General features: G+C 39.7%; 3 protein-coding genes across 3 annotated transcripts; all 3 read right to left on the bottom strand.

Moving 5' to 3' along the window:
* Positions 1-186: 186 nt before the first annotated feature.
* LOC136429949 (tetraspanin-8-like) lies at positions 187-6,585 on the bottom strand. The gene is made up of 7 exons (XM_066420133.1): positions 6,390-6,585; positions 3,446-3,646; positions 2,591-2,665; positions 2,239-2,343; positions 1,682-1,810; positions 1,234-1,317; positions 187-850 (listed from the first exon to the last, which is right to left on the bottom strand). The coding sequence occupies exons 1-7, from the start codon at positions 6,453-6,455 to the stop codon at positions 782-784; spliced, it is 729 nt and encodes a 242-aa protein (XP_066276230.1). The 5' UTR covers positions 6,456-6,585; the 3' UTR covers positions 187-781.
* Positions 6,586-8,035: 1,450 nt separating this feature from the next.
* LOC136429948 (tetraspanin-8-like) lies at positions 8,036-15,237 on the bottom strand. Its single transcript, XM_066420131.1, has 7 exons — positions 15,052-15,237; positions 12,892-13,092; positions 12,011-12,100; positions 11,414-11,518; positions 10,734-10,832; positions 10,055-10,138; positions 8,036-9,365 (listed from the first exon to the last, which is right to left on the bottom strand). The coding sequence occupies exons 1-7, from the start codon at positions 15,115-15,117 to the stop codon at positions 9,255-9,257; spliced, it is 756 nt and encodes a 251-aa protein (XP_066276228.1). The 5' UTR covers positions 15,118-15,237; the 3' UTR covers positions 8,036-9,254.
* Positions 15,238-17,357: 2,120 nt separating this feature from the next.
* On the bottom strand, positions 17,358-24,280 carry LOC136429947 (tetraspanin-8-like). Its single transcript, XM_066420130.1, has 7 exons — positions 24,103-24,280; positions 21,533-21,733; positions 20,029-20,103; positions 19,244-19,348; positions 18,693-18,827; positions 17,914-17,997; positions 17,358-17,531 (listed from the first exon to the last, which is right to left on the bottom strand). The coding sequence occupies exons 1-7, from the start codon at positions 24,166-24,168 to the stop codon at positions 17,466-17,468; spliced, it is 732 nt and encodes a 243-aa protein (XP_066276227.1). The 5' UTR covers positions 24,169-24,280; the 3' UTR covers positions 17,358-17,465.
* Between the last annotated feature and the right edge of the window lie 1,650 nt (positions 24,281-25,930).

The following is a 25,930-nucleotide window of genomic DNA, read 5'->3' as shown; positions in this document are numbered from 1 at the left end:
GCTAATGTTAAGTGTGGTTTATGTAATGCAGATATCAATATTTTTTGAAATGTTGTATAACGTCATAGGCGGGATTTCTTTACTTCCGATTCTCTCTAGTTTACGCCACACCCGTATTCAAGACACAACGTTTTTCAATCATTACAAATTTTATTTCTGAACAAGTAAATGTACAGACCACGTTCATTGCTCTTAAATTTTTATTACAAAGTTTCGAAATTAAAACAACTGGTGGCTGGCGTACATTATAACACTAAACTCTTGTGCCGAGAAACTAAAACATCGTTCTATTTTACAAAATGACACACTAGGAACGCGAATCACGGTCGGCTGACCAATTTTGCAACCAAAAAAAAAAAAACTTTCCACACACGTCAAAAGAGTCAATCAAGAAGTCGGAGCGAATTCTCCACTTACACCACTAGTTAAGCAAATTGCTTTCATAAAAGCTATTTAAAAACGACTAACCAACATATGGTCACAATTGTAGAATTAGGCAAAAATAGAGATATCGCTCGGATGTCAAACCTTTTACATAGTAATTAGGTCCAATTTCTTACACTAACGCTTACAGATCAATGCTGATGCAACACTGTAATAGAAAGCACAACATTACAGCAAAACTGTCCACGATATGGATTCAGGAATAAAGTCGCAAAAAGGGGATGACTTGAAGGTTGTTTGAAAAAAAGAAAAAAGAACTACGGATGAGAGCAGAGTTGGCAATCAGTTTCCTAGTACTACAATGATTATGGGTGTTCAGAGCTGCATTTGGGTTCTTCTAGGCCACGTTGGAGGAGGATTCGTCCAGGTTCCGTCGCAGGATGCAGGCGAACACGATTCCAACGATCTGAAACGCAGAAACGGATTTGTTTTAGATAATTCAAGGAATGGAATACTATTCTCCAACTTTGGTGTATTAGATTGCAAAATAAATTTTGCTAACTTGATTAAGATTGAATTCCTGAACAATCCAGTACAAAAAGATCTCATCGCGATATCAAATACTTGACTAATATGTACATGAACACAATTTCTATGTAAATTGTAAACACAAGATGAGATAAGTGATTGGTAAAGAAAAAGCTACACTATAATCAGTAGATATTTTCCCTACCCTTCCCTACTTAGTGAACGTTCAATTGTTTCGCACACCAGGGACTAAAGAATTACTGTTCAAATTTTCCTTAAAAGTAAGTTTGATGTTTTTGGAAAACGACCGCGAGTACCTACCTGTAGAAACGCAAAGGCAAGCCCGACGCCTCCCACGATGATGATGTTATCCTCAAGGAACGTGTTCAGCTTGCTCAGGCAAGGCTGTAGGGATGTAAAACATTTACGATGTTATAAAGAATATACATAGCCATAGATATTGTCGTTACGCTTCATGTCAGAAGACATACTGAAAACTTTATTGACACATCAAGAGTACAGCGACTTTCGTAAGGTCTACTAAATCTAGACATATAGATAGATAGATATGTCAGAAATGTCCACTATTTACAGGACACTCTAAAAGTATTCGGTAAACGACGTTCGTCACCATTGTCAACTGCAAACATTTTCAGGTGAGCTTCAATGCGACTGAGATATCAAATTATGAAGGACAAGGCCTTTACCTCAGTCACGAAACTCACATGGTTTGGAGAAAAAAGACACGACATTGAAACTGATGACCAACCTGGTGTACATTGCGATTCGGAGTGCATGTAGTCGCCTCTAAACAGTCATTGCCAGTGCAGACAACGCACTGTCCTTGGGTACACGGATTGTCCCAGTCTCTAAAACTGTTCAGACCGCAGCATGTAAACTATACAAGGAAAACGACATATAAATAGTGAGGCTGAGTTTCTACATTTGCGGTTCGAGTGGATGCGAACACTTAAACACTCGAGCCGCAATTATGATGGGTAAGTTAAGGCCAACATTTCCTGTTTTAGATAATTTGACACTTCGATTTGAAAAAGGAAGACAGTCTCATATTTACGCTCTAATAAAAGCATGCTGACAAATTATCGAAAAGTTGGCCATGTAATCTTACTACTACTACTACTATTACTACTACAACTACTGTCCGTCAGTCTATACAAACAATGACGTAATACTGCGCAAATAAAATTTAAGTAAAAGGGAAACTCAGGTAATATCAGAAGAACTATATTTAGATGATATACAAAGAATGACATTTCATCGCACTTAAGGTAGTCCAAAGCGATATGTAAAGTAGACTTAAAATACCTCAGTCTGAAGCGAGCGAACGAAGTCCTGGAACTCCGGGGGTTTGTCGTTCACAGACTCACCGTCCAGAGCCGTATCAACGGCCTCTTTGACCCATACGTTCAGCTAAATAACGACAGAAGTAAATTACATTGTATTGTGGGGAATTTCCCATCATTACATATCACAGTTAAGTAAAACGAGGAATAGGGTAATGCAAAATACATGTACTTTGATAATCGCAATTATTCCTGTCTCGATAAGTTCCGCTTTTGTCAGCGAAACTATTATCCATGTTTGATAACAGATATTTTTGTCGTCCCATCGCAACGTTCAACATCGAGAAAAGCAAAATAAAAATTTTCAGACATACATCGTTCCTGTAGACGACTGCCAAGATCCCGGCCACGAACTCCAAAAGCACGAGCAGTCCGATCAGAATGGCGAACTGTGGAGGAAATAAATGAGTTCTCAGTACATTATCATACTTTGACAAAAGCGTAAAAAAACCGTTTGAAACTTCACATCCATTGACATCTGCAGTTCCAGCTTTCACTTGAGCATCCGTTGTTTTTTAACCTAGTCGTAGTAATAGTTTGTTGATTCATTGATTCGATGACATATTGTCGTGACAATAGCAGCCAGCAGGCTGAATTGTAGCACGGACATTACAAGTTAAATCAGCTGATTGTTATTAAAATAATTGACTATCATAGGGTAATTAGAATAAGAAATATATATATATATATACATATCTAAACTACACAATCGAACAACTTCACAAATTGAGAGGTCAATATAACAAGCAGTAAAAATGCATTTTAAAATCTAGTAGAAATCGGAACAATATTGCCCAAGTAGACTTCGATATTTTATATTTACCTCGAGACTCTACCGTTCATCTTTTAATCAGATTCATGAGTATAAACTTTTGACACCGTGAAAAGAAATACTTACATTAGACCAAGGAGGTTATAAGCAATAACCTCATTGATTAGACTATAAACGTGTACAGATATCTCAACTGTAGAAGATTTTAAGGATAAAGGTTCTGACCAATTTTGATTATAATGAGATACGCAATTCAGCTCTAAAGCTGCGATGTATTTCAATCGAATAAACCATTCATCATCATCATCATTAACCATGTATAGTGATATACATTTGGACTTGAGATTAGACGGTTACTCATGACTAATGAAGTTAACCTCCAGCTACAGATACTCACAATCAGCAGGAAGAGCCTGTTCTCCTTGACGGCACCCCAGCAGCCGAGGAAGCCGACCACCATGGTGAAGGCCCCGGCCACGATCAGCACATAGCACGCCGTGTAGAAGAACCCAAGGTCGATCTCTCCGGCCACAACCTTCGAAATCCGGTCGTCCACGCGGAGCCAGATACCGATGGCCAAGATGGCGATGCCGATTATCTAATAGAAGAAGAATAAGAACTTTATTGCACGACAATTGTACACGGTACAATGTATGGCAACACCTATTAAACATATGCATAATACAAAATAGAGGTATAGAGGGAAACTATAGCTAAGTAACATCCTAATTTCTAATAGATTAGGGTAAAAGAATACTTCAAAAGATAGTCAAACTAGTTCATCTAGTTCATTACTTCACTAATACGAGCTTGACAATATATTTTTTGCCCATCGACGTTTTTCTTTACAGAAAACAACAAGGATGGGAATTGCATATCTCTATAGATATGTTGTTAGATATCATTTTCCCAGCTTGTGTATATGTGGTCTGTAAGACGAACAATGGTATATGACATGGAATAATGCCCTTCAATGTTATATTTTGCTAAATTTCCGCATTACGTTATGACTTATGTATTTTACTCCCCGGACTGATGACAGCCAGCCTTCTTTGGAGATAAGTTCACAAAGAGCTACTGTACATTATGATAGCCTGGCATATTGCTTTGTCAACAATTTTCATGTATTTGTACTTTTTAACATCGTTTACGTGTTTCCGCTGGCCGATTCATAAGGTATACACATACTCATTATCCTCCCTCCCTCCCCTTCTTCATCAAAAGACAGACAGAACATTGACATATTGATACACAAAAGTTTATCTACAACAGGCCGTGGCATTATACAATAAGACTTCTACTGGCCCACAAAGCAAACATGCTAATTAGTAGCCTCTACCAGGCTGCGCGGATCGCTGGGGAAATAGTAGACATCGGCCAAATAAAGTGAATAGTATGCCAAGGGTACTCCGCTATATATACAGGGACATAATAGTATGCCAATGGTTCTCTGCTATGCAAGGAAGCTCATTAGGCGTTCGCGTTCGCCTGGTAGAGGCTAGCTAATTAGTACGTTGTTGGCTTTTTCCAACTAACACACTCTTCAGTGTATACCATTGCAATGAAGTGATGTATAAAGTGTTTGGTTTCTAAAATGGATATGGGTACCACCTCACACGTCGAGAGATGTGGGTGGGATTTTACCAACCAACCAACCAACTAACTAACAAACACTCCCGACCGCGTGCACATCGTAGTAACTATTGAGTGCACCTGTCGCTCTAACTGACCCGCCGAAAAGCAAACACCAAGCGTCTCCCACGCTAACGACATTTTTCTCTTTTAATGAATAATCAAATGTAAAGACCCCGGTAGATCGGCTATCAGTGGTGACTCATTGTTTGCGCTGGCGGGGCTAAAAATGTAAACGTACCGAGGTCATTTGGAGGTCACTATTTGTGCAGCAAAGGTTTTTCTCTCCATATGACTTAACATTTAGCACTCTGAAGTACCCGTTTGGCACCCAACTCCCTATCGGTTACAGAGTTAGGCAGCAGGGAGAAGGTTAAGGTGTTATGAAAATGTATTGACAGCGAAAACAGCATGCATTGTGAGCTGCTTCGTTAGAATTGCAATTCGTTTGATAAAATACACATTTCTTTTTAAATTTGGGAATCACCAGTATCTATTGATGGTTAGACAAATATTCTCTACTTGCACATATTAAAAAGCTGTGTGCTGAAATAATGGAAAGGCAAATGTTTATTCTATTGTTTTACTCAGTGTTGTAATGAACGAACAACAGTTCCTGTACCTCTCGAAAACAGAAATGCCCTTTGTTCGCGCTCAGGCAACAAAGATGTTTGCATATTTGGTGACACCAACAGGTTAAGATATTCTGGTCTCCATTCAAAGGGTAAAAACACCTGATGTTTTACAGTCAATTGAAATTTTAGGATTTTTGAAATTCAAAAGTAAAGGTAGCCCGACTAAAGTAAAGGTAGCCCCACTGTATAGTACTTATTATGCAAACAGGTTCGAGTAAAAGGAAATAGATTGTTCCTAAAAAAAAAGATGCATCATGGTGTATGGTATGACAATGAATTTGTGAGAGAACATATGATATCTAAATCCTCTAACTTTGTTATCGGTTGGTAAACGGTTTTATCCGGTCACACCCAATAAGCATAGGTCATAACGGAATAGGTTACGCCTAGTGAAGCTGGTATGTTGGGCGTCAATGTGAACCTACAATTCTAGGCAATGAAATTTGAGCGAACTCTTTTATCTTTGATATACCAGACAAAAATCTAACTCAAAGTTGTAAATATTACAATTTAGCGGTGCCATCTTAGTTACGATTTTCCAGCAAATCTGTTTATTTTGACAAGCATTGTTCTTTTCTAAACATTGAAACAGCTGGACAGATTTGGTCAACGACAGCCGTGGTAAACAGCTATCTTTGTGAACTGTACAACCTGTTGCTACTGTAGTCTAAACAATGCATAGATCAGTTTGTTGAGGATTCGGTAGGTTGTTCTCAATGCAAAGTATAACAAACATCATTCATATTTTTGGTCTGATCATTTGGCAGCTAAAATGCAATGAAGTGCAGTGACATCATTTTCAAGTCTGGCTTACCACAAGCAGGTACAGCAACAGTCTTTGATAATAATTCTTTGCTAGAAAATTACAATTTAGCTGTAGACACCTGAATATATATTCGTTACGCTGGCGAAATACGAACCCTCGAGTTTTCATATTTTAAATTGACATAACGATCGAGATGGTCCTAGGAATAAGCTACCCTGGTATCTATACCACCAGATGTTCTGAAACAAAAATCTTTTCCGCTTTATCTAATTCTGTTACAAGAAACGAAAAAAACTAAAGAAACTCACCCAGAAGATGAAGTTGAAGATGAAGAGCAGAATCTTGATAATCGAAGCACAGCAACCTTCCGCCATGTTGAATTTTCCGTCGTCTTTCCTTTTTTCTCCAAGTCCAAGAACTTTGCAGGGAAGTCACCACAGGTGAAGTGAAGGGGGAACCTGGCGGCTGCTTACAGCTGCAAGCGGACTTTATGAGCCAAGCTGCCGCCACGCCTAGATAGTGACTCACCCGATCAGCGTTGTCATAGCAACGCGATAACGTCACAGCTCTAAAAAACACATGGGCGTGTGTGTTGTCGTAATTGCGATTGCTCTTTGAGTACAATGTTAGCCAACACACCTCCATCACATATGAATGAAACAAAGTTACATTTTGTTCAATGTCTGCATGATGAAATTGTAAACCGTATGAAAATATGTTGACAAGTTTCGTAAAATTCTGTCTGTTTTGCAAAAACGACTTAGAGGTGCTGTTAGAAATTTTGACTTTTTTTCCATCTTTTAGGAATACAAGGTAATCGTGTGAAAGCGTGGATGGAGATTGATTTTTCCAATTTAGACGACAAATGTTTTCGTCTAGACTTAACGCCATGTTGTACGTTACGTTACTATGACTACCGTGGCCTCAATATGCTCTTTTCTGACGTCTCCAATAACGCCTACGTGTTTGTTTTTGACTGTTCCCGACGACCGTACGTCGTAACAAGGTAACGCTGTATACTATAGACGCCGCGGTCTGGCAAAGTGCTATAAAACCTCGCTCAGGACACGATGTTATTCTGACACAAGAGACTGCAATAGCTAGCACTCATTTTGTTTTACTATACATTTAATTGATCATTGCATCGTTATTACGAGTTCCTATGATTTCATGGTTTAATTACTTCACGTATTAGAAACAGGGAACAGAAACATCTATTTCCCACCAAAAATCCTAAAAGGGAACCGCCAGGTCATAGAAAGGGCAGTTGTGGACTAATCTATCATAGTACAATGTACGTGTCGAAGGGGAGGGGGTGTTATAAAGATAAATTAAGGTGGACCTGAGCTAACCTTTGAACGGGCAGGACTGCCAAGGTTAACGTTCCTTTGTACCTAACAAAATATGGCTCACCTGTGCTCATGGTTACGTGAGGGCTAAGACCCCCATTCCACTAGGCGGCGATCTCGCTGCGACCTCGCTGCGACCTGAGCTGGGTTTGTGTAACCCTTGACCTCAAAATTGGAGTATCATACAAGACGTACAAGTATGGCTGAAAAGACAACAAACCACACAAAGCATTGAAATATTCGTTTTTTTGTCTACAAAATTCGTTGAGCGCTCTGTTGAATTTGAGTTCGCAGAGAGAGCGCGACAAGAGCGTCGACAAGTGGAATGGGTGCCTTAAGCTGGTAAAGTAGGTTTGAGAAATTTGTGTACAATGGCATAGTTTACAATGATTTATAAGATTTTATCACGAGAAGAATTGGATTTCCAGGTCTGTGATAAAACTTCACCACCGCACCGCAATTAAAGCTGAACGAGTCCTGACGAAAGGCCACATTCAGACTGGTTTATTTGTCACACTTATTTAGTTATTTTAAGAACTAAGTAAATGTGACAAATAATCAAGTCCAAATATGAATTTGAAAAAAAATTAGAATCAATACTTGAGAAAAATTGTGAAAAGTAACGTTTCATAACTACTTACTGTCCAATATGTTGTTGGTAATACGGTGATTATCTATTTAATTGAGAGCTTTCTTATAGTTTTAGCTCAAGTTCAAGTGAACGGAGATATGTCGGGTGTGCACTTCACTTTAGGCTCGCCTCGAGGCGTTCTTGCCGACTGCATATAGAGAGCTGGGATAACATGCAAATCATATACTAAAGTCCACAAGGAAACCAAATACCCATGCACAACCACAAAGTCATGTTGACGACTATTCTTTCCGAAGAGTAAAAAGTGTTGTAATTCACTGTGAATAGACAGCAATGCCACTGTGAATATCATAGACTAGCGTCTAGCCAGAACTATTGTATCAACCACTTGCTTGGTACTCATTGTTAGATGTTCTTTTTATAGTATGTCAAAAGTTGCACTTTTACTATGCGTTAAAGCATTTAGACAATTTCAAATGAAGACAATCTAAGCTAAGCAATAACACACCTGTAAATACATATCTCACTTAAATCCATCCTGGTAAATACAAGATTCCTCATTCAAGAAAACATTACCAAAGATTTAGAAGAAATGCGTCACCAATGCAGTCATTGCAGTGTGCATGCATTGTACATTTGAAATAATTAAATGCATACGTCATCAACATTACCAGCCAATCACAGCACACGGTATCAAACAGAGAAGAAATAATGTACATTGTAAATTTGAACTAATTAGATGCATACATCATCAATATCACCAACCAATCACAGCACATCGTATCACACAGAGAGGTATACATCTTTCCAGCTAGCAAATCATATTTGTTTTTCAAAAATCTAGTACATAGCTCTATACATAGAGAGAACAAAAGCAATATAATCACTTCCAACGATTACAGAATAATAATACTTAGTATAAGACACAACCCAAAGACTACATGTATATAGTGAAAACTTGGTAAGAAAACATACTAGACAAGTATCTGAACAAAAACGTCTATAAGCCTATCTGTAAACAATACAATACAATACAGTATTGTAAAGTCGAGACTGATGAGAATAATATGTTTTTAGAAGAGAAAAAAAATCTAAATACTTATGGGATATTCTTTTAATACCAAAGAAACGTGTGTGTATGTTACAATCAACGTTTAGAACTTCATTATTGAGTTGCATATCGGGTAAATCTACAATCATTCATGTGTATTTGAAAAAGGTCATGATGAAGATTAAGTTGTTTGCATTTTCTCCATCTCTGCTTCCTGCCTGCGTTTCTCTTTCTTCTTCTTCCCGCCGCCGAGCCTTCTCACCATATACAGCACTAGGAGCAGGCCGATGAACTAAGAACAAAAATACACGGAATAAGAATCATCCAAATTTGATTTAAAACATTGTGTATCTTTGTATTGACGTCAAATGGGGGGGGGGGCAAGGGATGAGTGGAAGTGATAACAAGATATGAATTTATAAGACAGATCCCATAGCCCCGCCCACTTGCATTAAAATATGCAAAATGAAACATCCAGCCGCTCCCTCATTTGTCGGATCACTAATTCTCATGCAATCATTGGTTGAACTGCTTAGGCCCCCATGCCACTAGACTACGCTCTTGCTGCGACCTAAATCAAATTTATCTAACCCTTGATTTCATAGGAATATCATGCAAAATCTAAAAGTATGGCTGAAAAAACAACAAAGCACACAAAGCGTGAAAAGATTCATTTTCATATATATGAATTAGTTGAGCGCTCTATTAAATGTGAGGTCGCAAATAAAGAGCGTGCGCCGAGAGCGCCTTCCTAGTATAGTGGAATGGAGGTATAATTTTATAAATGTCAGGATCGGTCTAGTGGCACTGGAGCAGTTGCTAAATGTTCGTTAAATTTGTTTTCCAAATGTTGTCAACACTTGATGACGTTACGTGATGAAGGTTGCTTCAATACACTCACCAGTATCAAGCCGTGTGTTACGGGAAACTATCAAAGATGCCTCTAAGAATCACCATCAACATTGAACAGGTGTTTCTTACCTGTATACCTCCATGGGTGAAGGCAACCGCAAACACGTACATCAGGTACTGAACCACTATGTCGTCAAACTTCAGGCGGCAGGGCTGCGGGAAACAAACGGATATTCTGTCAGATTAAACAACAGGGAGGAGGACATCCAGGAAGGGGGTAACGTTGAAGATGGATGAAAGATACAAGTGAATGATGTAACCGCATAGGCATGTGAAAATGACGTCTGCACAAAAACATGATAGCTTGTTAAATAACAATAGTATTACGTACACGGATAATGTGTGCGCGCGCGTGTGTGTGTGTGTGTACAACGTGTGTGTGTGCGTGTGTGTTGTTTTTTGTGTGTGTGTATTTGTGTATGTGTGTGTGTGTGTGTGTGTGTGTTTGTGTGTGTGTACGTGTGTACAACGTGTGTGTGCTGTGTGTGTGTGTGTATGTGTGAATGCCCATACGCCTTTATCTATCTCTCTGTCACTCTCTAACTTTCCGTATGTGTCTGTCTGTGTCTGTGTCTGTGTGTGTGTGTGTGTGTTGTGTGCTATCTGTGTGTATGTGCCCATATGCCTGTACCCATCTCTCTATCTCTCTCTTACTTTCTGTATGTGTGTGTGAGAGTGAATGTCTATATCTGTGTGTCTGTCTTTCTGCGTAATGTTTTCACATGTACGTAGTGACTAGCAGACGTACCGGGTATGGGGTGCAGTAGTCCAGATAGGTGTTTCTGCAGGTTTCGTCACTGCATGCATCCCTCCAGTTGTCGGAAAACGTCAGGCCACAACACAGGAACTATACAAACACCGATTGATAGATGGATTACCAAAAAGCTCCTTTAAAACAACTGATTAAAAAGACAACGATGACGATTTCTCGATTGTAGATATAGATGTTACGTATAATGTAATGGGATTGTTATCTGTGATCATAGTGATTTGTATCAAGCAAACAATATGATACTTACAAACCCCATGCAGACCATACCCAAGCATTCCCTGTGCGCATAGACACTTCTTTCATCGTGATTTTTTTCGACATTAATATGGTAAGCACATCAAGGAAGCCAATTGTACATAAGATTACAAACAACACATATTCCACATATCAACAAAACGAGTTTTTCCTATCACCCCTGAAATTATTTCTGTAACCCAACTTTTGTCAGACCTTGCTAGGCACATTGAATTCACTCATAGGCTGAGGTTGCTTAGAAGGTTCTTGGGGAGTTAAGCAGAATACTGAATGCTTTTATGCCCTCTGGAGTAGTGGGTATCGTATACTGTTAAGTAGAACACATATTTTTTCACTTCCTAAAATCATTATCGTTGGATAATAACACCCCCTTCTGCATCTTATTGCTCTTTTAGACCTACCCGTTCCTGTGCTCTCTTGACCGCCGCCTGTAGCTCGACAGGCCTGTTGTCCAGCTTGTCTCCGGCCAGAGCACCGACCAGGGAGTCCTCCACGTAATCACTGAACTAAAGGTTGCAGAGGAGGGAGAACATCAAATCTATGTATGTGCAGTATACACTATTCATAACAGCCAAACATTGTATGATCCCATATGTAGGTAAGGTAAAGGCGAATACCATCAGGCATGGATTGTGTTGATTCGGCATCATTGAGGAAACTCTACAATATTTCCCGAAGAATGATATTTGCAACATATATGATTTGGAAAAAGGTATAATCATGAATTCATTTAAATTGTGCTAATAATAGCATAATAATCATTTGCATTCTTCGTATCAATTGCATAATTAAAGAGAAAATTCTATAATAGCTTCCTGAAGAATGACATTTGCAACATATGCGATTTGGAAAAACGAGATAATGAATTCATATATAAATTATGCTAATAAGATACTTCTTTTCATATCATTTGCATTGTAATGACACAGAGTTACTTGGCAAAGGTATGGGTTGGGGAACTGTAGTTTTTAATGAAGTGATGAAAATAAATTACTCACTTGCACATTCATCACTTCGAACCTGTAGTGATACGAAAGTCCTCCAGCGGTGAAACTCAGGGTGGTAACGAGGAACAGCACTGCGCAGAACTGTGGGCACATGCAGTGCATGTAACAACATCAGTCAAAGACATGCACGATTATCATCAATTCCAAACGTTGTAGATCTACAGCAACGCAATGACAGTACATTATGCTCTTTACTACTGAGAGGATCCATTTCATTTTCATACTTTCATGAAAAAATGTCATATTCTCAATATTGTTCCAACTTTTGTTGACTGTACAAGTAGATTTTCCAGATCGATCATACACAAACTTTTGTTACTTACGTTTGCCTTTCCGTTATTCATCTCGTATCTTTATGTATGTACTATGTTGAATTGTGTTTTCCTCAATGTTATTGCTTAATACTAGTTTTTATGTTTAAAGAGTTTAGAGAGTTGTTTTTATATGAATCATAATTTTTTGGATGGATAGTTTTTGTTTCCACATTGCACAGTTATGCAGCGGATAAATAACTATTTTAGCTACCGAATCTCCTATTTGCGGAGAGTTTGGGGGTTTGGATATAAGTCTACCAGCCTACCCCAGCCCCATTTCAACCCATAAATAGAGTTAAGTATTTGTGCTACATATACTTCAGGTTTGCTATGTTAGTTGGTGTTGAATTTTTCTTTTTATTTGAGTTGAATGTGTGATAGTTGTGTGCCGATTTGTTAAAAATAGAGAGAACGCTAGCGACCCCAAAAAACACCCCTCCCCATGAAATGGTATGGCTACCCTGCGACGTCACAAAATCAAGATGGCGGTCACCACACATGCCTACGGATTCAACAAAGGTTTTGCTACGCAAACCTGTAATTTTTCCGTGGACTTACGATGAGCAGGAGCACCCTGTTCCCTCTCCAGGTCCCGATGCAACCCAGAATTCCTCCGATGATTCCGAAGACGGAGGAGGCGATGAGCAGGTGAACAGGCGTGTAGAACCAGCCCAGCCCGAACTCAGAGCGCATGCCCGTAGACACGATGTCATCGGCCATGAGCCAGGCGGACACGCCAAGAACCCCGAGACTGGCCAGCTGTAGGAAACATTGGACAACGTGTACATTCAATGAATGAATCCGTGATGACTGAAGATATAAGTGTGTTGTAGCTGTACAGGCTTGCACAAAAAAGTGCAATATGTCATGTGCTGCAGAACGAATAATTTCCTTCTGTACCATCTGTACTTCCATTTGGTTTATTTGCTGCTTCTGGCCACGTTTAGGGTGACATCGATGCTGTATGACGCATCCTCCCCCCCCCCCCCCCCCACACACACACAAATACACACACACTGTACCAGATTCCGCTGAGGTCATAGTAGCTGAGTGTCATTCCATTGAGATGTCAAGATTTTCAAATATGATGACACGTGTTTCCCTAGCACTAGAATTGCTGCTGAATAATTGTAGCACTGTTATAATTTCTGAAATGGAATGCTCTTGTACCATGGATGCGTTTCTTCCGCCGAAGATGTGCTCTTGTTTTGTTTATTCTAAATCTTTCAATTTGAAAGTCACGACTCAACATGTCCCTTCTATGAAAACTGCAGCTGGTAAATGAGGTTTGCGCGCGCATGTTTTGATTTCTAGGACTTCAATCTAACGCTTCTGGGTGTGAATGTAGACTAAGTACACCGACATAGCCAAAAGGCCAGGTCACTGACACACTAGGTAGTCTCTGATTATGCAAATAACCCAGGTAAATATTTAACCCTGAACCAACTGGTACAGACTGGTGCCAAAGGTACCTTAGTTATCAGCCGCCTACACGTGGAAAATACCAAATCATCGATTTTTCTGCCACATTGAACGTGAGAAAAGCCAAAGAGCAAAGTCTCTAAATAAGAATTGGCGCTGAATTTGAGAGTCACTTGTGTGTACGTAAGGAAAAGTATCGCACAAATAGACAGGAGTAAGGTCATTTCGTATCCTTGAAGTGCTGCTTATGCAAATAAATGGCGCCATTTTCCAAGATTTGCCCGCCCTCTTTACCAATTGTCTGTGTGATATAAGCGCTGTTTTTCACTTGATATAGTTTGGGTTTTCCTACCTCAAAACAGTCTTCCTTTGCTTAAATCTTACTTTGTAGGATGTTGCTTCTAGTTGGTTGCTTCTAGCTTTGATGCATCAGCATAAAATCTTAAGCAAAGTATCCACAATAACCAACAGTCATTGAGACAAATAGAGTGCTCCCTCACTCAAATGCAGCTATCCATGGTTTATGAATATCAGCTGCTACAACTGAGAAAGTTCATATTCTTTACCAGATATAACACCATTGTCGGTAGAATCCATGGGCCCTTTCCCTAAAACTTTTAAAAGTATACAAAATGTGTAGATTTTTAATCAGACATTTATCGCCAAATATACTAGCTGTAGTGAAGCATAAAAGCAATGTACTCTTCCAGCTGTTGCTGTGCCAATACATGTACGTGATGACTACATACATACATATCATAAGATCTAGAAATATTTTATGGGTACGTAATTTATGAGACAAATGTTGTCTAAGCTCGGCTGCTGACGTGTTACGTCGAGTGAGCAAACACACGGTGTTAGGTGGTTCAACAACAGCCTCATCACGGATGCCATAATGGTACCCTGGAGTTTTTCAACTTTAGATCATCATCATGACAAGCAAGAATGTTGAATGGCTGTAATACGCCTGTAGTTTACGTCTTATGTTGAAGTAATAGTAAGAAAACACGATCTTCTTATTAGTGAAAAATGTATCTTTGCTTTTTCACGCAGTGGTAAAGCTTCTTAGACGACAATCTTCTATCGTTGTGCTGATGTTTGCTTTTTCCAATCTTCATATTCACTGCTTCATGTGCATCAAGAACGAAAAGGTTTGGTAACTGAATTTGTAAACGATCGCGCACATGACAATTTCATAACGTTGAAGCTGGTTGGACGTTGTCCAGGGCATGTCTGCCTAATGTGTGTAAACACCCACTGTGCTAAAAAAAAGGAGAAAAAGAAGTGTGAACTTACCCATAGAAGAAAGAGAAAAACTTGAAAGGCCGTCTTGGTAACGTCTCCTATCCCTGAAGTCGCCATTTTGGTGTCCGTTTTTGCAGAATCGTTCGACGTTCGAGGCTTGGTAGGTTAGCAAAGCTTCCCAGCCGTTCAGAGCGTACCTACTAGGTAACTAATAACCCCCCACGCTACGAGACGATTGCACCTTATAACGGTCGTCTGGGGGTAAACACCCTCCTCATGGCACCGTTTCAAAAGTACGTGATGTCTACAAACAAAAATGACTTTCGTAGGTGTATCAATTTTATACTGTGGCATACATATGAGTATGTAATAATTGCCCGCAACGATTGTTCTGTAGACTGGTTTGATAATAGTTTCAAGTGATGAACTTCTTAATTATTTGAAGTATGGTAATATACTAAAAAGTAGTCTACGATAAGAGTTCAGGTTTTGATTGGACAGAAGTTCATCTAGCTTTGACGCAATTGTGGCGCATTTCAAGAGTTCTTGCTTTTATTTACACGAATTCATACAGTTTTTATTGAGTAGTTCTTTTGGATTCGTATTAGGGTTGGTTTCGCTGAGTTTTTGTTGTTGCTTTTAATAATGATGATTTGCCATTAGCCCTTAGTTGTAACAAAACTCAAAGTTTAACAACCAGCAGACATTCCAAAATCCCTACCAAACCCTGCAACATATATTATTTTGACCTTGGTCCACTTCAAACACACCTGTTTTCGACGACCGTCATAACCTTTGACCTCACATTCTACAGTTGCCCTTTGAGTCACCCCTGTTTGCCTAAATACTTAGCCCTCTATGTGTAAAAGTGACATGTAACACTGATATATAACTTACACTGTATAAGATACTTCGTTATTCACAAAATATCAACAGAATCCAAGAAGCTAACGTGAACTGTGGGGCAAAATTTTCACAGACTACTTCATCGCTTTTATACAAGCTAGGAAGTGTTTCAGTAGCCGTTACATTAGGAATTTTTGACGGGGCATGTTCTGTTTGCTAGGCACCCTGTAATGTTTATTATCTGGGTCTTTGTTTGCTGCACACCTGCTGTACCCATTCACGGATTGGTCCACTTTTTCAAGATGTGGGGGTGTCCTCTTTTTTGTGTGTAGAGCACTGTCTATATCCCATCTCCGTTTCTGATTAGTAGCTTGAAAAGATCTCAATCTCTAGTTCACAACATATGCGGAATCAAACAGTCGTGGAAACCTCCACTGTGGCTGTAATTGCGCACTGAAAGGTTGAAATGACACGCAACAGTAGAAAACAATGAAGAAACATCGGGCTCTTTGCAAAGTTGCGTAAGTTTTCGAATGTATCACGTACGCTTCTAGCGATGAATAATATAACTGCAACGTTTAAAGTTTCAATGCGGGCATCATTCCTGGGCCGGGGAAAGGTTCAAGTTCTCTACTTCGTCACTGTCCTACGATGAATCAGAGGCCAGGCCCGTAGTTCAGCTGACATGTACGTTTGCATATTCTGTCACAACCATTCTCAGGAGGATTTGACTAGAAAATGACTTAGATGAGATCAATTGATCGCCTGGTGTCTCTGAAAGACGAATATAACTAAGAACTTGTACTGGGCCCTAAATTTCACTATCAGTTTAATGACCAAAATAGATTGAATTGTGCCAAATGCCAGTTTATTACAGGCCAACGAGGTCTCAGAAAAACAGCATAACTAATATTGTGATACTAGTATCATAATCACAGCCAAGCTTTCTATAGCACACGTATACATAACAACAAAGCAAAGATATTCTATTTTCTAATTCATCACAACGCCTCAAACACCCTTATCTTTATTTCTTTATTTGGCTAAACCATTACAATGAATAGAGACGGGGGGGGGGCGTGTTCAAAACAGGTTAAAAATTGTTAAACTGTCGACTATTCAAATCACGATCTTAAAAATGAAAGGGAAACTGATAGTAGGTAATTATAAGCAAGAAAGAAAAGTATGTGAGAAGATTTTCGTACACCGATTAGAACTTCTCTTCACAACGACGAGATAGATATAAAATTACAAAGATCACGCTTCATATAATTCTTGGGTAACCTGGCGCTCTTTTATCAGGCGCTGATGAAGTCCCTTTGGACATGTATGACTAGATCTAGCCAAATCCACAAAATAGCAAAAAGGGAGTCAAAGCATTGCAGCAAGTTTAAACTATCTGGGCACGCAGGTCCCGTCTAGCGATTTACATGCGAAGTGCAGTCTACTGAGCTGATAAATCGTAATTGCCATGCAATGCACAATGCGGGTATGAGGTCAACGTGTCAGCACTTCACGCATTGAATCTTATCACACCATACAAAACAGCGTTTTCGTCTAAAATCGGCAGATGTGGTGGCTGCAACTCTTTGAGCTGTCGCACGAGGCGCTGTTGAAGGCTAGGCGATGTTTTCTCCGTCACCGACGTTCCTGATCAGGATGACGGAGAACACAATGCCGACCAACTGTAGACAGATGAGAAGTAACGATATCAATACATCATGAACATACTTTGACATACTGCTCGACAGTTTCCACCGATATACTATTTTGAATCAATTATTTTATATAAATATAATCTATTCAAATAAAAGTATGTTGATAGCATACCATTATGTCTTAGTTCATTTTTTTTTTTTTATATTCTTAAAAACTCATCGGTGAAAATCTTTGACGATGGCTGTTCTTTTTATAACACCTTATAATGTTTCATATCGAGCAAGCAATGTATTACGAGAGAAATGTCAATCTTACCCAATAAGCCATCATTTACAATATGTACTTTCTGACAATTTTGACGATATTCGTTGAAACTATGCTCAACCATCAGCGTGACCTTTGACCTACCTGAATGAAGGCGATGGCAAGTCCCACCCCACCGGCGACGATGATGTTTTTCTTCAGGAAGATCTCAAATTCAAACAGGCATGGCTGAAGCAAGAAAATAAAAACAAAATTGACTCCATAGTACAATACTATAATTCCTTCCAACACGGATCAAATTTTCAACGACTTCGCCTTTGCGGATACATGGCGTCAGCAATTGGTCAAACGTGCCAGGAAGTTTTAATAAGGATCGTTCATCATCGAATCCTGAAGAAGGCGACAGTGGTCGTTAAAATGTTTGAAGGATGTTTGAAGGAAGTTTGAAGGAAGTTTAGCATTGTACTATGATAACTTCCAACACAGATGAGCTTCCATGATAAAATTGACTCCATTTGTTATCTCCAACAAGATATGATTTTACTGAGACTGACGTTCTTAACCTTCCGACATGAATGGATTGCGTTTTTCGAAATATTTCCTGCACACATTTTTAAGATGGCGTAGAGGTTTTGTCGTTTGAAGCAGTTAAGGGTTCGAAACAGAACTCTCGTTCAAAAGTGTCAGTCACTAAAACTGCTAATTGTTACATTTATCAGCCTATGGACAAAATGCCATATCTATACTTGTATCTACAAAGCCGGTATAATCGCCCTTTGGGGTAACACCATCAACTTCGCAAGCAACAGCAGCTGATTATATTACACTGAACGACCTGTCACACCTAACCATTGCGCACACATGTGTAACTAACAATCCATGCAATCAACGCAAAGCTGTACATCAAGGTGTTCCATACTTACCCTGAAGATACTGCACGAACTCTGTGGAGTCGGGTAGTAAGTTCGACAGTATTGGTTGGCAACTGTGCACAGACACGTGTCTTGGCTACAGGGGTTTTGCCAGTCAGTGTTGTTGACGAGACCGCAGCACGAGTACTAAAAAAAAAAATGGCTAAACCTTCACAAACCATGCTGTACATAGCAGAACTATTTTACTAACAGTATATTACACATAGGTTTATGGATATTAGACAATATTAGACAGCAACGGGAAATTGAAGAATGAAAGTTCAATTCAATCTATACCACTCAACTTCAATATAAAGATATCAGACGTTTCAGATGTCTATCCGACATCAGTGATTGGAAATAAATGTTTACCTACAACTTTGATGAACATGGCGACATAAAAATTTGTTTTGCAAATAAACAAGATACCCATATGCATATACACATATGTCTATGCATCTGACTTCTATTTTCAAACAATTAACTGTTTTATGGACTGCGGGAAATATAGCGGCTTGTATGACTAAAACGTCAATTAAATCATATAAATCATAATTGCTTACCTCTCCCTGTAGAACAGTTACTAGATCCCTGAAACTTTCACTCTTAGCGTCAATTTTTCCTGAGCCGAGGGCTTCGAGGAAAGAGCTGCGCGTCCACTCCGTTACCTAGGTAACACACAGATATTGATGACGACACTGAAATATGTGATCTACTCTGCCATGACACAAACATTGATGACGACACTGAAATATATGGTTTATTCAGCCATGACATATCAATCTGTGTGTCTATACAGCATATGCATTTTCAAACTTTTACAGAAACATACACAACACCTATAGATTCAGCAATGAAAATCGAAGGCTTCTGTTGTCTTGCAATGAACTTTCAATTTAAAAATTGAAAGTTCATTGCAAGTTCTTTCCCGGAGGACAAATGCAAGTACTTGTAACATGAAAAGGACGGACAGACAATAGGGAACAATATAACATGTGGCTACTCTAGTCTAAATACTGACAATGAATTTTTCTTATCAAGTTTGACTTCTTTTTCCGAGACCGTGGAAGTCGATCCCACTTTTTCTGTAATGTGTGGGTTTTGTGATGTTAAGAGGAGAGTAGTTTTCTTTTAATTTTGTCTGTAAACGTGGAGAAATTAGGATGGCATTTGGATGCTTCTTTAAACAGCTCCTTTCATTCGTGATCGCAGAAGGGACAATTTGAAATGACATGTGTTTCGTCTTCCTCCGTGTTTGATTTACAGTATTTACAATTCCTTTCTTTGATTGAATCAAGAATTATTTATCTTTGCTCGTAGTTGGACCTTTTTGACTCGGCGTACCCACCTGGTCGCGGTAAACAACTCCCAGGATGCCAGCAATCAGCTCGATGAGGAAGAGCACTCCCAGAATACCCGCAAACTGGAGGAAAATATAAGAAGCTCCGAGCTTAGTCAAATACGCTTCTTTATACTTTTAAAACATTTCTATATTGTAATTATAGGACAAAGCAGTGGTCATTATACTCGAGGGTGCTCAAGTTATCATCCCAACCTACATACATGAGCTTTTACAGTTGCTGGAGTTCAAAAAGAAGGATATTGTATTTTAATAACTTCTAAGAACTGCCTGCAACTTTAATTTCTGCTGTGTTATTTAGCTGATGTTTAAACTATAGTTTGCCATGTGCATTGATGATGAGTTGAGTAAAATAAAAAAGAATAGGTAAAGATAAAGGTAAAGGTGTAGGTAAAAGTACAGGTAACGAAAGTCCCGTGGCATTTTGAGGCCGTAGAAGGAGTGGGATGTTATTATCTCCATGAAAAATGGAGATATTGTTTTTGGCGTGTCTGTGTGTGTGTGTGTGTGTGTGTGTGTGTTTGTGTTTGTGTTTCCGGACTCTTGTAGTCAGCATAACTCAAGAACCTCTTGATGGATTACAATGATATTTGGTATGTGGGTGGGTGTTGTGAAGCCGAAGGTCAGGGTCGATTTTGGGCCCCCTGGTATGTGACCTTGGTACTGCAGCAGAACTTCAATTTTTGTATCTTTTGACCTGGACGTGCTGTGGTCTTGATTTTTGGGTGGGAGATAGCTTGTGATGTGATTAAGAAGTGGTGTAGGTTTGGGCCCCCTAGCAGCTTGCTCTGGAACTGCAGGGGCGTTATTGTGAAAATCTTCTAAGGAGTATAACTGAACAAAGGAACAACGGATTTCCATGATATTTAGTATGCAGGTAGCTTAGACAGAGATATACACAATGAAGTGCAAATTATGCTAATTGGGACTTAATTTGCATAGATAATGAGGGAAATCTATATTTGCTGTGTTTCCCATTATAAGACTCAAATACATGTAACATATGTACTTTATGGAAAGTTGAGCATCAACAGATACCAATTATGCAAATAAATTCCTGATTTGCATAATTAATGCAAAAACACCGAAATTCATCAAATTTGAAAATTATAAGACTGTCAATATTGCAACATGTTTAAGTAAGATAAAGGTGTTTATGATAAAGCATATATTATGTAAATGTGTAAGTCATTTGCATAAATAGACTTGTTCATGGAGATATGAGGTCGCGGAACTCTTGTTCACACTGTGTCTAGGGCATGGTATTGGAAAGCAAAGCCCGAACCTCTCCTTCCACCGCCCTTTACCACCCTCCACCCCCAACCGAAGTCAGGTAACTTCTACACCTGAGTGAAATGAGGAAAGCCATGTTAAGAACATTTCCCAAGGGCACTTTCAGGGGATTCGAACCCAAGACCTCTGGGTTCTGGGTCAAACACCCTAACCGTTAAGACAATATGGCAGCACACGAAGTAATAAGACGTTCACTTACGATCATCAGCATGATCTTGTTCTCCTTCATGGCTCCGCAGCATCCCAGGAACCCCGTAACCATGGTGATGGCTCCGGCGGCGATCATAACGTAACAGGCCGTGTAGAACCATGACATGTTCAGGTCACCTGACACGAACCTCGACACATCCTGGTCCACGCGCAGCCAGATCCCGACTCCCAGTAGTACCGCTCCGGTCACCTAGTATAGTACATATAACGTTAGACACATACGTATATGCCATTGGCATACATCTGAACTAGAAGGGTGATACATTTTTACCTCCGGGAAGGAGTACTGTAAATAGAGGTGTGCGTACGTTCGCAGCTACAACTCACGATCCCTTTGCTGCATTGGTATGTAACTTGGCATATCGTCTACTGAGGTATCTTAGCCACACTGGGCCTGCAAACACCAGACCTGCAAACACGGCCATAGCTATTTCACGGAGGATTGTGTCCAGTAGAATCACACTCAGATCCCTTGACCTGTTTTCAGGTTACTCTGGATACATACGTATAGATACCACACATTTGTGACTACTATAGCAAAAAATGAATCAAGTAACTTGATGAATTCTCACTATCTTTCATCAGTGATTGAGAACGACTGAGAATGAGTCTGGTGAAAAATATTGGATGCTACCTGAAACGCCTGACTTTTTTAAAGAATGTGTCCACGTTGCAATTGCTCGCTTGATTTTGTATCTAGGTAGTGTTCTATCTGGATATGTCTAATATTCGTTGATGTGATTGTAACAACTGGTCCTCATTGCGATATACAGCACGTACTCTCTTGGTTAATGTCACTCACCTGTCATTTATAACTTGCTTATTGTGCTTTAGTATGTGTTTGATAACAAAGACTGGCATAAATTCAAATCCGTCACACTCACCATATTAGGATATTCAGTTGGCTAATATCAGTAGACACAGTCGGACACAAAGCATTGGGGTTATGGAATGTGATATTTGCTAAATATTTCCGTTGATATTTGCTAACTGTCAGTCACGATGTTTACGCACATCACGTTTACTTAAAAATTAACGTTGCATGCATTCAACTTTGGAGGAGCAACATGACGTCATAACGCATTGACCAATTACAGACAAGCTACTCCAGAGCGAAGTGCGAACGCGCAGGGGTTCATGGGAGTTTATCATAGAGGTTGAAGGGTTACAACTATGGACTAATCCCCTAGCAAATATGATGGCTTGGATCGTGTCAAGGCTTCTTTAGGTGGTACGACATTTTACAATGTGTCTTCTCGAGCTCAAAATGGTAACACATACTTCATGTGCTTGAGTGTTTTATTTACAGCGGCACGACGACGACTTGTAACATTTGGAGTAAATGTCAAAAACGAACACAATTTTCGGTTACGGTGATGGTTTACTCGCAGAGTCGACACATTTCCAAAATTCAAAATGATTTGTTTTTCCTCTTGCCTAAGTTGGTATACACATGTAATGCAGGAGACTATAAACATTTGTGACCTCGACGAATATTGAACTTGCAAAGTACCATGATTTGATTTTTGTTGTCCATTCAAGCGTCAGGGAAAAGCAAACATTTGCTATGGCAAGTCATTCATGGGGAGTCAACACACGTAACGTAATTGAGCTGTACGTAATGTAGTTACTAAAACTGCATTAGAAAATGGCCGACATTACATGAAAGGGTGTAGATCTGGTCTTACACTTTCAGAAAAGGCCGGATCAACATCACTGTTAGATAGCACTGCACTGTCGACTGCTGTACATGGATATCGGATTCAGTTTTCTTCGTAGCACAGGGGCAGAATCTTATCATCTTGGAAAAAAGATCGTACAACAATAATCTAGCTGCTCCTTTTTATGGCAAAATTCCCCCCCCCCCCTCACTATAGGCCCTCTGTTTGCAAATGTGGAATTTTAGGGCCGACGCCCTGTGTACACACACAGTCTACTCGACATCCTCTTTTCTAACCTATTCCACATTTTGAATAAGGGCAATTTCCGTCAAACCTTCAGTCAAACTACATGTTAACTCTTAGATACTAAAGGTATTACCTTGATATGGTAATCAAATAAAAGAACTTTCAGTTACTATTACAAAAATGTAACAAAAATATTTCAAGGTCGCACAAACAAGACACGTTCAGTTGTATGTTAGGTCACCACAAAAACAAGAAATGCCGATTTTCATATTTCCATATTTACACGATGTAGCAGTTGAAACATTTTGTGTTTTTTAAAACATATACTTCTTTTAATACTCTTCACTAAAGGGTAACTAAGTAATAATAATTCCAGCAACTTCCGTTGTACTACTTTCTCCGCCATGTTGTTTTCCTCTCACTTGAGAGTGGAGATAATTCAATTCTTTGTTCTACCACATTTCAAACTTTACACAAAATTCGAGGCAATGTTATCGTCAATAATGAATAAGAAACTTTTCTACGATGCAATTAAGAAATGTTTTACCACCGTATTCCTCACAGAACGCTGTAGTAACCGACCACACCCAACGGAGTAAGGATCAAAGGTCAAAACACACAACGACTTGTAAAAAACGTTAATCAATCTTACCCAGAAGACGAAGTTGAAGATAAAGAGTAAGATCTTGATAATGGACGCACAACAACCCTCCGCCATCTTGGATATCTTGCTTGCTTTTTTCCACAGGTATCCTCAAAGGTGTCGTCTGTACGTGAGGCTTCGGCTGTTTTCCGCTTGGACAGGTGGGCAGGTGGTGTAGTGTATTTACCTATGGCGGTGTCCCTGAAAGCGTGTTCTACCGTTGGGCCCACAAATGATGATTGACGTAAACGGTTGGGCGGGAATTTGAACGCTAACAATCCAATGGTAACTAATACTCCCATTCCACTTGGACGGCGCTCTCGCCGCGCTCTCACGGCGACCTCAATTTGGCCAGAGCGTCGTGAGAGCGCCGAGAGCGGGGTGAGAGCGTCATGCGCGCCATGCGCGCCGTCACCTCGGCGATGGTTTTGAACATGTCAAAAACAGTCGACGTCGCCGTGAGCGCGCCGAGGATGGCGATGGGATCAGAGGACCACACCAAAGGATCAAAGGACCGCAGCGAGCGCTCTACGGTGATTGAATGGTCTTATCTGTAGTTTAAACAAGTTTTGTTCTTGAAGTGGTGTATCTAGAATTTCTAGGAATTTTGCGGTCAAATCATAGTTTTGCTCATGGGTAATACAAATTGGTGAATAACTACCTGCTTCCATTCAAATTAAACTCCTTCCAATTCTTATTGTCAGTGGTTCGAAATGCGTTTCAAAATCCTGTGATCTACGTTTCTGTTATAACGAAGAATGTTAGAATATATTTATTGCAAACAGTTAACATGACAGACAACGCAGAAAATACTAGCACAATATATACATAGCTTAAGACACACACTGAGCGACCGTGCAGCGACCAAAATTGAATCTGTTTTCCCCTTGATTTTATTATTTATTATGAATATGATGCAGGAGGTGAAGGTATGATTGAGAAGACAACAAAGCACATAAAACATTAAAAAAATTCGTTCTTTATCTCTGAAATTCGTTGAGTGATCGGTAAAATCTTTGGTCGCTCATAAAAAGTTGCTGACATTTGAGATTTTGGTCGCGCAGAGAGCGCGCAAGGGGCGCCGTAGAGATTCCACTTGAGCACGTTTTCCAGGAGTTCGGCGCTCTCACGGCGATCTGGCCAATTTTAGGTCGCCGTGAGAGCGCGGTGAGAGCGCCGTCCAAGTGAAATGGGGGTCTTAAGAAAGCGATGGTATGTTAGGAATGCCTTGTTTGAGTTTGTTTGACCAAGGAGGTTTAAAAGGTTCGACCGGCTATAACTGATTTGTTTTCGTGTCGATGTGAATCTTTTCTTGTTCTGTCAATAACAAAGACGTCTACGGCATAAATATATACTTTGTTTCCAATTATGAATGTTCTCACCCGCTTTTTTGTAAGCATTTAAATCCCCTTCCACTTGGACGGCGACCACGCTGCGATGTAAAATTTGACAGAGCGCTCAACGAATTTCATAGATTGAAATTGAATATGTTTACGCTTCGAGTGTTTTATTGCCCTTTCATCCATTCTTGTACATATTGCATGATACTCCAATCATGAAGTCAAGGTCTACACGAAATCACCGTCAAGTGGAACGGGAGCCTTACGTGGTTTGGTGTGGGAACCTAATCTCCAAGCAGATCTACAAGGGGCGCGAAAATCGTATATGCTAGCCAGAGAAACCCCGTAGGGGCTGACTGGAGCTTATCTGGCTGACTGGAGCTTCTCTGGCTAGCATATACGATTTTCGCGCCCCGTGTAGATCTGCTTGGAGATTAAGTTTGCACATGCTTGTTCTGTTTGCTAGTCCTGACGGGTTGTTTCTAGAATGCGTACGT

Source organism: Branchiostoma lanceolatum, chromosome 3 (assembly GCF_035083965.1).
Source record: "Branchiostoma lanceolatum isolate klBraLanc5 chromosome 3, klBraLanc5.hap2, whole genome shotgun sequence".
Taxonomy (NCBI): domain Eukaryota; kingdom Metazoa; phylum Chordata; class Leptocardii; order Amphioxiformes; family Branchiostomatidae; genus Branchiostoma; species Branchiostoma lanceolatum.
The sequence above is the reverse complement of the archived record's forward strand: the minus strand, read 5'-3'. Positions and strand labels throughout refer to the sequence as shown.

Bases quoted from the DNA above. Each gene is read 5' to 3' on its own strand.
- LOC136429947 (XM_066420130.1), bottom strand. From the start codon at position 24,168: ATGGCGGAGGGTTGTTGTGCGTCCATTATCAAGATCTTACTCTTTATC. The intron at 20,104-21,532 runs GTAAGTGAACGT...ATTTTCCTCCAG, and splicing joins ACAAGATCATGCTGATGATC to TTTGCGGGTATTCTGGGAGT. The intron at 17,532-17,913 runs GTAGGTCAAAGG...ATCTGTCTACAG, and splicing joins TTGCCATCGCCTTCATTCAG to TTGGTCGGCATTGTGTTCTC.
- LOC136429949 (XM_066420133.1), bottom strand. From the start codon at position 6,455: ATGGCGGAAGGTTGCTGTGCTTCGATTATCAAGATTCTGCTCTTCATC. The intron at 2,344-2,590 runs GTATGTCTGAAA...GTCGTTATTTAG, and splicing joins CAGTCGTCTACAGGAACGAT to CTGAACGTATGGGTCAAAGA. The intron at 1,318-1,681 runs GTTGGTCATCAG...ACATCCCTACAG, and splicing joins CGAATCGCAATGTACACCAG to CCTTGCCTGAGCAAGCTGAA.
- LOC136429948 (XM_066420131.1), bottom strand. From the start codon at position 15,117: ATGGCGACTTCAGGGATAGGAGACGTTACCAAGACGGCCTTTCAAGTT. The intron at 11,519-12,010 runs GTGAGTAATTTA...TGCAACCTTTAG, and splicing joins TCGAAGTGATGAATGTGCAA to TTCAGTGATTACGTGGAGGA. The intron at 9,366-10,054 runs GTAAGAAACACC...TTTTGTTCTTAG, and splicing joins TCACCCATGGAGGTATACAG to TTCATCGGCCTGCTCCTAGT.